We start from the raw sequence: 11,461 nt of genomic DNA, 5'->3' as shown, positions 1-11,461 counted from the left end.
GCTGAACCTTCAGAAAATATTACAAAACATAGATAAAACAGGAGACCAATAACACCACACTAAAATTCTAGAACATGGGAACTATAGCAAATTTAAATACTCGTAAAAGAGAGAAAAATTGTTACTATCAACAAGTGCAACCCATCTCATTAGGACAAACTTGATAAAACATCTAGTTTACCAAATTGTAAGGGGCGTGCAATGAGATTGTTTGTCACCAGATGGCAGCTGTGCCTCCTTGGTAACTGCTGGTCCAAAAGAATTTGGTTCCTAATCGTGGGTGTGAATGGTGCTCTTTATAAACAAGGTAAAACTATGCTAGAACAGATACAATATCTCTCATACCTTTCCTAACACTGAAAGGAAAGTGTTGCTATTTTGGCCAGGACCTACCATTCGGATTAGAGCTCACTTCCTTGGAGAAGCTGCCCCTGCCCCAAGCTGGAGTGAGTGAGCCATCCTTCCTTTGTGCTCTCACAGCCCAGTGATCCCCCAGTACTGGAAGCACCTTTTTAGTAGTTTCCCTGCCCCACTGAACTGTGGGATCTGTGAGACTATAGATAACTTCTTTGTTATTATATCCCAGTGCCTGGCATAGTGTCGGGCACATAATAAATATTTAGTTAATACCTAGCAAAGGAATATCGTAATAGCGAGCATTTTCTGAGCATTTACTACATGACAGGCACAGCACTGAGCCTTGGACAAAGATTAAATCATTTAACCCTCATAGCAAAACACTATGAAGTAGGTACCATACTTTCCATGACAGTTAACATGAAAAGGCATCTTGTCCACAGTCAAAAATATCAGTAATTATTTGAACCCAGAACTGTTTAACTCTAAGGCCTGGGTTCTTAGTCACCAAACTTGTACATTATTAACTATGTTTTAAACTACGATGAATCAGCCTTAGTCTACCTTCAGATTCCTGCACTGGCTCTTCTCCCGTGGTTCTCTCCTTGACTCTTTCTATTCCCCTAACTTCCACTATTATCTTACAGAACTAGCAAGAGTGAATAACTATTTTTCCAGAATATTTTCCTGTAACATAGAGAAAATGTTAAGTGCAAATAGTCCAAGTCAGCTCTTCATTATAAGTGGATTTGAAGAAAACATATGCAAATATCCGACACATTCTGAGTTTTGGCAAGGATTCTGGGAGTCTAAGGAAAGATGCAGGAACAATGGCAGAGTTTTCTCTCTAAGAAAACCAACTTTTGATTTTGTTACCAACTTTCAGTTTAAGGTGAAACTTAATTTAAGTGAAACTTAATTCACTTAATTTAATTAATTAAACTTAATTAATTTAATTAAGTTTAATTAATTAAACTTGATTTCAGTGAAACTTAATTCACTTAATCTGTGAATTACACAGAATCCTATGTAGCCAATGCAACAACAACAAAAAGCTATTTTCTAAAAAGTTTCATGATCTTTTAATGAAAAATATGACATGAAGAAATTACTGCTGTGTTATGACTTAGTTATCGTTACCAAAGAATTTCCACAACCAAAAATACTCTATTCAATAATAGAGAAAGTTTAATTTCCTAATGTATGTGAAAATGTTTGGTGAACTATAAAATTCAACACTAATGCTAACCAACATCTCTACAGTATCGACCATGTGCCAATTACTGTGATAAGAGATGGGCTACGAGGTGAAAAGAAGACTCCAGTGACTCTACTGAAGCCTATAATACAAAATGTGTTTGACAATGCATGAGTCCTGCCCTAACAAAGCCCGTAATCTGGTACCACACAATTAAGGGCTTCATTTTCCAGTAATTGTTCACGTGTAGCTTTGTCTTTCCAAGCTCCATAAACAGAGAGTTCTTGTAATCTTCTTTAATACCCTATATCGTAGGGCACATAATAGGCCCCCCAAATAGTGGCTGACTGACTGATTTTTAGGGGGAAAATTAACAAATTACTCTGTTAATGAAATGTCCACAAAGCCACTTTTGTGACTTTTAAAATTGTTTGCAACTTAAAAGTGGAGTCAATAAATATTTATTACAATTATGTACGATGATATTACTTTTAAAAAAAAACTTAACTTGTAAATTCTCTTAACATAAAGATAAATAAAATATGCAACTTACCTAAGTGCAGAGAATGTAAATCCTTTCAAACCATCTTTGCACCTAAAGCAATAGAAATTTACAATGATAAAATAACTTGTTTTGAGATATAAAGTAGTAGTATTAAATAGCTTTTAAATTTTTTCCTGAAAAGGATTTTCTTTTAAAGGTGAAACTCTTAGGACGATGATCTGAGCAGTACAAACGGTCAAACAAACAACAAACAATGAACAAGCCATCTTACACAAAATGATTAAAATGATAATGCCTTCCCAATGTCGTATTAACATAATTTAAGGCTCAATTGTCAGATCTGCAGGTTGAAGAGAGATTTAAAGTAAATCTTCTAAGGGATCCATGTGGACTTAAAATGAAGGCTGGGAGCGGAGTATTCTTCATGCTAGCCAGTCCCTGGGGGAGCAATTTGTTGCGGAGAGAAAGACCACATACACCTGCTGGGCATTATGTACAGGTCAATTCAAGGTCCTGACTTCTTCTCCCTATTTATTAATTCAGTGAATGCAGAGCAATGTAGAGCTGGCAGGCACAAAAAGCCTTCAAGTTTAGTTAACAATTTTAACTTCTGAGTAAACCCAATCAGAACAGATAACGTAGCAAGAGGAATAGGGGGTGGAAGAGGAGAGCACAGAGGGAAGATTCCAAATATGATTGAGTGCTTACTGTTGCTGGGCATTGTTTTGGGCCCTTTATATGTGTCATCTCATTCAATTATACCACAACTCTCATGAATAGGTGTTTCTCTACTCCACAGCTGTGCAGAGGCCCCCCAGATGTGGTAACTTCCCCGAGGTCACAAAATAAATAAATAGTAGCCAGAATTCAGGAAAAACAAAAAAAACGACTTCATCTGACTTAAAAGTTATGGTTTTCTCTTATACCGCCTCCTAAAACAGTGTATTCTTTTTAACTGGGGAAGACTCAAACTACATGGCAACTGGGGTAGGGGGGGAGGAGGGGATTCTCACATCTGCAAAAAGTATTTAAACAAGATTTTAAAATGGGGGCATTACTATCCTGGTCTTAATGGTCTGCTCTATAGGTATGATCAAGTTACCCGAGAACCTTTGGGTATCTAATATCAAAATTCCTTGGAGAAACTATAAAGATTGGTGATATAATGATGCTCTAACGTATGTTAATATTAGACACTGGATATTCTCGGACAAAAAGTACAGCCTTAAATCTAACTGGACAATTCTTTCTGTATGCCTTTTATATGAAAGGTCACAAAGGAAATGAACAAAAATATAAGAAATCTATCTAAAAATTTTTAAATATACATTTTTATTGGAGGACATATAGAATCTCAGGGAAAAACTTAATCCATGTGCACTGAGATGTTTTAAAGCACTTAAGAATTCAATTAAGCAACATAATCTACTTTGTGGTCATGTTAACAGTGAGATTGTAACCAGAGAATTTAGCTAACATACTATATAATTATCTACTCTGTATAGAGTGAGGACAAAGGCAAAATAATTCATATGTTAAGCTTAAAGCACGCATGGGAAAATTATAGCATTAAAATTCTTAAAGTTATCTGTTTCCATCTGAAGAAAGTGTTTCTCAGTAATTTAAAACCCATAACTGAGTAATTTCTAGATAGGTGGGGTGGTGAGGGGTTAGGCTGGGAGTCTATTGACTAGAAAACAGAAAGCAGATTGATTAAAAGATTATGTACAACTGGGAACAAATTTTGGCTCTGGTATGTTATTGTTAAAAGATAGCCATTTGTCTTTGTGCAATGCTGAATAGATAAAGAATTCTGACAACTTGGTCTGGTCATGATTGCATATTTGTGACCTTAAACAATAAATCTAACTGCAGACCAAACATCAAAAAGTAGCTTTCAAATATAAAAGGGCATCTACAAATGAATTTGCAATTTCATTATGATGGAAGTTTGGTTCTTTCAGCAGAACCCTGTGGGAAGCACTTCATATTGATAAAGTCTTAGCATGGATTCAAAAGGGGCTATTCTTCTTTCCATTCATGTGTATAAGGTCTGTTAATGTAATTGAGGGTCAGATGTCTATGTCAAAAGGACAAAAAAGTAATTATTCCCAGAAAAAGAATCTTTAAAATAGTAATACCGCCCTGCATTTTGACACCGAAAGTATTGTCTGAGCCCTAATCTAACTATGAAACACTATTGTAATCAGTGTTAAATGTAAAAAGTATGATATAAACATAAAGATTTACACAAAACAGAGCCCATTAAAAGGTGCCTCACTATTTGATGGATTCCGTTATTATAATGTAAATCAAATCACATTCTCCATTCACGTATTAAGGCTCGCTGATTTATTCAACAAATATTGACGGAGTGCCTACTACGTGCAAGCACTGGTTTAGGTTCTAAGGATGTAACAGTGGACAATATAGAATCTCTGCTTGCATACCACTGACATTCTAGAAGGGGGAGAGATGGGATAAAAAAAAAAAGTAAGTATGTCATGTGGTGATAACTGCTATGGAGAAAAGCAAAGCAGGACAAGGGGAGAAACAAGTGATCAGGTTGGGCCTTTTGTTTGTTTGTTTTTAACATAGTGTAGTCAGGAAGGGCCTCTCTGAGAAGGTGGAATTTGGTAATTTGAACAGAAGCCTTACTGAATTGAGGGAAGGGCATTTCAGTCTGAAGGAAGAGCAAGCACAAAGCCCTTGATAAGGAATCTGCACGGCATGTAAGGAGAACAGCAAGTGAATTACTGCAGCTGGAGGGAAGCAGTGGTAGGAAATGAGATCACAGTAATAGCTGTGGAGGGAGCGAGTGGTCTACAATTCCTGTAGGCCCTGTAGGCATGATAAGGACTTGGGAAGGTTCTCAGCAGAGAAGTGAGAAGATCTGTCTTAAATTTTAAGATAATCACCTTGCTGGTTTGAAAATAGATTACAGGAGGGCAAGGTTAGAAGCAAAGAGGCTTATTAGGAAGAGAAATGACTGTGCCTGGACTAGATCACAGTGGCAGAGGTGGAGGGGAGTGGTAAGACTCTGAATGTATTTCAAAAGCAGAATTGGTGGAATTTCTTGATGGTTTGAATGTGGGGTACAAGAGAGAATTTACAAATTATTAAAATATTTTTGGCTTGAGCAAATGGAGGGATACAATATCCATTTATTGAAGTGAGAAAGACTACAAAAGAAACAGGTTTGAGGAGAAAAACCAAAGTTTTGTTTTAGATATGTTAAGCTTGAGATGCATGTGAGCTATAAATGGAGATGTTAAGGAAGCAAGCAGCTGGCTATATAGATGTGGGTTCAAGGGAGAGGTCTGGTTCGTTTATAGGTAGTACTCAAATCCATGGGACTAGATACAATCATCTAGGAATTAAGTGTCAATAAAGAAAATATTCAAGGACTGAGTATTTTTTATTCCATCATAACCTGTGATGCAGAAAATCTTTTCTATAAAAGAAAAAATATCATTTCTCCTAATAAATCCATTCTCTAATATAAAGTCTCATTTTAATTTTTGAGTGTGCATAAAAATAATGCATTTAACTCACGCAGACATAAACTTTCCTATTAAAGTCAGTCTATGCAAATGACATAAATAACTAGTATGACTCAATCCACAGTTACTGAATCTCTACATTTGCAATGTTCTGTGCTATGTATGATATAACACAAAGCCAGGAGAGACAAAGAGGAAAAAGAATTTGCAGCATTATATCAAACAACTCAGCTGATAAGCAACTAATCATAGAGAGTCAGGTTGGAATTACATATCATATACAAGAAAGTATAAAGAAGTTTAACGTTATTATTATTAGAATAATACTCTTGGTCAATGCCAGTGGGAGAGAACCCACTAAGATACTTTTTTTCAATTAGAAATATCAATGATAGTGAAATGAACAACTTTGCCCTAAAAGATTCTTTATCTCATTCTTAATTTCCATGAGATACTTCTACCTTTATCACAACATTGTACCAGCAGAGGTCACTAGTAAGCCATTTTTGGAAAAATTTCTGGCTCTTTGATGTGGTTTGTATATCAAACATTTTGTTGCACTTTTTCATTTAAAAACAAATTCATAGGCATTCAAAATATGAATTTTGAATAAATTTCAGTTAAATTGCATTAAATTCCCCCAAGTAAATATCATAAATATGAGACTTTTAACGATAGGTGACATTCTTGTTCCTATTACTGCATATAGTTATAAAATCTCTAAGAACACCCTACCATTTGGCACCAACATAGAATTTGATGATGTAAATGTGCTGCTTTATTATATGCTTTCTAGTAACCTGAAAACTCTGAGAACTATTTTGACTCCTAAAATTTTTTTGTCTAGTCAGTTTTCATTTATGTGGTAAATATAATAGATATAAAAAATGTACTTTTATAAATCTCCTTTTACATATTTCTAAGGCAGCGCATGATGCTATGGAAAGACTCTTGATATGAACAATGAAACAGATACTAGTCATAACTTCCCTATCAACCTAGAGCAAATCACTTAATTTAAGGGCTTAATCTCACTGCCTCCTAAAAAAGAGCCTGGAAGTAAATGACCTCCATAACTGGCTCATTAAATGATTTCTAATTCTGAAATTTCATCACTTACTATAATTGTATTTAGTGATACTATTATTATTTGAAATAATAATGGAAAATAAATGAATTATTCTAAATCACTCATAAATAATGATCTCACTGATGTCAAGAATTAAAAAAAAAAAAAAAGTGACATACAAACAAAGCCCTGAATTTGTTTTGAGATTACTGGCTGCTACTAATATTATTTCATTTGCTTATTGCTTTAAAAAACTTAGACATGGAACTTATTCCTGGCAAAGGTTCAAAGACAACCTTTTTCTTTTTTTTTTGAAATCAAAGCCTTTCCACTTTTATTGGCATTGATAAATAATATCAATCAATTCAATGACAATACGAGTCTTTGAAATACCTTTTGCTGGGCAGGGGGATAGGACTTATTCATCTAATTAGGCACATATCTCCATTTTAGAAATAAAATGTTTTGCATATATTTTTCTTTGTAATTAAATCTAAAAAAACTGTAGAATTAGGGAAAATAGCCTTTATAACCCTTTAGAAAAAAATAACCTTTTTTTTTAACTTTAAAATTACAAGACGAACTATTGAGATGATATATACACTACAGAAATGCTGTTAAGTATTGATACAACGAGCAATTCTGTAGATATAATCTCAAAAATGATAAAAGATTACATTCTTGCTATACGAAGCATCAATGCTAAAATATTATTATTAATGATAAAATATAAAATGCTGTTTATTATATACTATAGAAAGTTAGAGAAAGTAGTCAAAAGGATATACCCCAAACAGTTGTTAGCAGGCTACCTATTGAAGTAGGATGGGTTAAAAGACATGAAGGAAGAATAGAACTTTTTACTCTCTATATTCATATATCATTTAAAATGTTTTACAAGTATACATTTAAATATTATTTGTGTAGTTTAAGTAAAAAATCCATATCTGAACATTTAGGAACAGATTAAACAGTGTAAAAGTTATTCATCTCTATTTCACCAATACTATGGCAGAGAACATAAGACTCGGTCAACTTTACTAATAATACTACTGTAAAAGTTTTGCTAGAAGGCATAAAGTTACTAACTGAAACAAATGATATAGATAGAATTTTCTGAAACTATGATCCCAATGAACATGGATAACTATGTGACTACAATGACAAAAAAAAAACACTCGTTAAGTATCAATGTCAGAGTTCTTTTGTCCTTTTTTTACTCATTGAATTGGTTAGAAGGAAACTCACATACTGGTTAAATATTACAGCATCTACCTTTATTCACTCTACAATCATTTATCAGGCACCTAACATACAGAAGACACTGTGCTGCAGATCATTTAAGTAATGCAAAGATAAATTATATACCACCTCTGATCATTAAAAAAGATATCTACATAGTTATGTATATGTTTGTCAAATAAATGAAAATAATCTTGGCTAAAAGTTCTGGCACACAACTTCCTTTATCAGTAGTGCTTTCTAAGAGCTTAATTACTTTATTTGTACTTTATGGGTTCAGCTTCAAATTTCTTTAGTCCTCCATTTTACATCATCTATCTCCTTAAAGTATTTGATTTGAGAAAAGTAGTATGGATCTTCTTCCACTTATGATGGAGATTATGTCCCAATAAATCCATCCCAAGTTGAAAATATCATTAAGTCGAAAATGCAGGGCTTCCCTGGTGGGTCAGTGGTTAAGAATCTGCCTGCCAATGCAGGGGACACGGGTTCGACCCCTGGTCCGGGAAGATCCCACATGCCCTGAGCAACTAAGCCCATGCGCCGCAACTAAGCCCATGAGCCACAACTACCGAGCCTGAGCTCTAGAGCCCGCAAGCCACAATGACTAAGCCGCATGCTGCAGCTACTGAAGCCCATATGCCTAGAGCCCATGCTCCAAAACAAAGAGAATCCACTGCAGTGAGAAGCCCACACACCACAATGAAGAGTAGCCCCCACTCGCCGCAACTAGAGAAAACCCGCGTGCAGCAACGAAGACCCAATGCAGCCATAAATAAATAGATAGATATAGATAGATAGGTAAATAAAATTTAAAAAAAAGAAAATGTATTTAATACACTTAACAAACCAAACATCATAGCTGAGCTTAGCCTAGCCTACCTTAAACGTACTCAGAACACTTATATAGCCTACAGTTGGGGAAAATCATCTAACACAAAGCCCATTGTATAATAAAGTTTTGAATATCTCACATAATTTATTGAATATCATATGGAAAGTGAAATCCAAATGGTTGTATGGGTACAGAATGGTAGTAAGTATTGGTCATTTACTCTTTTGATTTGTGTGGCTGACTGGGGGCTGCTGCCCAACATCACTAGGGAGGATAATAACAAACACTGCTAGCTTAGGAAAAGATCAAAATTCAAAGTATGGTTTCTACCAAATACGCAATGCTTTGACACCATCGTAAAGTTGAAATATCCTAAGTTGAACCGTTGTAACTCAGTGACCATCTGCATATGCAAAAGCACAACTGAAGAGGCTAAAACAAAATTGGCAGAAACAAAAACAAATTGGATTTAAAACAGTCGTGCACACTGATGATTCTTAAAATATTCTATTCTATTGATTATATCATTATCACCTAAGTCATTCAGTATCAAAAATAAAAGTTACATTATTATAATATGTGAACAAAATTATTTAAAACAGAAAATGCTTAGGGACTTCCCTGGTGGTGCAGTGGTTAAGACTCTGCACTCCCAATGCAGGGGGCCCAGGTTCGATCCCTGGTCAGGAACTAGATCCCACATGCATGCTGCAACTAAGAGTTTGCATGTCACAACTAAGGAGCCTGCCTGACGCAACTAAGGAGCCCATGTGCCACAACTAATGAGCCTGTGAGCCGCAACTACGGAGCCCACATGCTGCAACTAAGACCCAGCACAACGAAATAAATAATTTTTTTAAAAAAAGAAAATGCTTAAACTTCAAGCATATTAGAGGTATGAAAAGAATGACATAAGAACTTAATTATAAATAACAGTTACAGACAATAGCTGGATCTTCAAAATTTTGATTTGTCTAATTATGTAATTATCATTGGTACTAAAAACAAATATATTTGGAGTGCATACAACTGAAAAGTTTAATTTAAAAGTTAAAAAAAAAAAGAATGCCTATCTAAATGCCTTGAACTTGTGTTTCACAGTTGTCTTCATTATAAAGAAAACACATACCATTTTATATAGTTTTTTTGTTTTTTCGGGTTTTTTTTTTTGTGTGTGTGGTACGCGGGCCTCTCACTGTTGCAGCCTCTCCCGTTGCGGAGCACAGACTTCAGACGCGCAGGCTCAGCAGCCGTGACTCACGGGCCCAGTCGCTCCATGGCATGTGGGATCTTCCCAGACCGGGGCACGAACCCGTGTCGCCTGCATCAGCAGGCAGACTCTCAACCACTGCGCCACCAGGGAAGCCCCTATATAGTTTTTTTAAGTTAAATTTTTCTTATTTTGTTTTAAAATCCCACATGAAAGAATAAACCACTTTTTCTAATCAATTTACCTAACCTGTTTTCAGGTGTAGAAGCTTACCTTAGTACTCAGCTATAATTTAGTAACTGAAACTTGATCAACAACTATAGATTTTGATTGACACCTGTTTATCATAAGAATATCAGAAAAAATGACATGGAATTAATTTAAAGATTTTATTTTAGTTTTGTTTTTTTAAATCTTCAGTGTCCTAATCACATATGTACACTCCAACAGGTTAAATCAATCATCTCAATTTACTACTCAGAAGCTGTGATGTGCAATTAAAATACACTACATTGCTTACATACACACAACGGGTTTTTCCTCTTAAGTCTACTATTGTTTGAAGAATAAAACAGACTCAGAGAATTCGGTTTCAACCCACATATGGCACTTAATATGAGAAAACAAAATAACTAATATTATGTTCCTACTTCAAGAAAGCTCATCTCATATACAAAAATCTGAAATTGGAACAGCAACAGATGAAGAAATTTGTGGAAGATTATTTTGTTTCCTTCATGAACACATCATATATCTTCCAAATAATTTTCAGTTGGATTCCTTTAAATAATGAATTTTCCCAGTATGTTAGAAATATTATTTTTGATTCTGGTAAATATTTTACAGTACATTTATTTCATACAGAATGGAACACTGGTGCTTAGCTTTGTTCTCAATAACCTAAGGAAAGCTGCTGAAGCAAGGCAGCAGTTATGGGTAATCAAGTGTGATTGTAAGTCCCCAGATGATTATTGTGTACTTTTTTCCAGTGTGTCCTAAATACAAATTGGAAACATTTGGATTCAAACTTACAGTAACAACTCCAATAGAATCAGATTTCTACTTAAACTTGGAGAGGCTGGAACTGCTTTTGCTTTAAAATCCAAACTAAGGAAGGTCATGCTCCAAGCTGTCTTCAATTGCTAAGAAACCAAGAATCACCTTCAGACTGTCTCTAAAAGAAATGTTAATTAGGATGAATTTCCCTCTCAAGATGAACTGGTAATAGCAATGCTAGTCGAACTTTAAAATACTTGTAAAAAGAGCAGATTTTAGCTCCACTGGATCTAAACTGTTTGCAGTTCCAAAGGAACTGGCACATGTTTACAGTTGACAAATTAACAATAGGCAAAAACCAAATTTAATATCAAAATGGTGTTTTATATAAATTCAAGAAAAAACTTAGCAATTTTCTTAAAATCATGGCATTGCTATGGACAAAAATTATTTACATTAAACAAAAATTATAACCACAATACTGAACCAATCTATTTTTTAAAGACCTCAAGATTGGCAAGTATTTTCATTTTTTCCCCTCCTATA

The 11,461-nt window shown here is 34.7% G+C and overlaps 1 protein-coding gene and 1 non-coding gene across 3 annotated transcripts in view; one reads left to right on the top strand and one right to left on the bottom strand.

The window, feature by feature from the left end:
• TMEM135 (transmembrane protein 135) overlaps positions 1 to 11,461 on the bottom strand; it is a 243,075-nt gene that overhangs the window by 22,295 nt on the left and 209,319 nt on the right. For both annotated transcript variants that reach the window (XM_007448843.1, XM_007448842.1), the window contains one exon: positions 2,109 to 2,150. In XM_007448843.1, the coding sequence (XP_007448905.1) occupies positions 2,109 to 2,150 (42 nt within the window). The remainder of the gene's footprint in view (positions 1 to 2,108; positions 2,151 to 11,461) is intronic.
• TRNAG-CCC (transfer RNA glycine (anticodon CCC)) lies at positions 9,328 to 9,400 on the top strand. The gene has a single exon. It is a non-coding gene; the product is annotated as a tRNA-Gly (tRNA).

This window comes from Lipotes vexillifer, unplaced genomic scaffold, assembly GCF_000442215.2.
Source record: "Lipotes vexillifer unplaced genomic scaffold, Lipotes_vexillifer_v1.1 scaffold771, whole genome shotgun sequence".
NCBI classification, from domain to species: Eukaryota; Metazoa; Chordata; class Mammalia; order Artiodactyla; family Lipotidae; genus Lipotes; species Lipotes vexillifer.
This window is presented reverse-complemented; position numbering and strand designations above follow the sequence as displayed.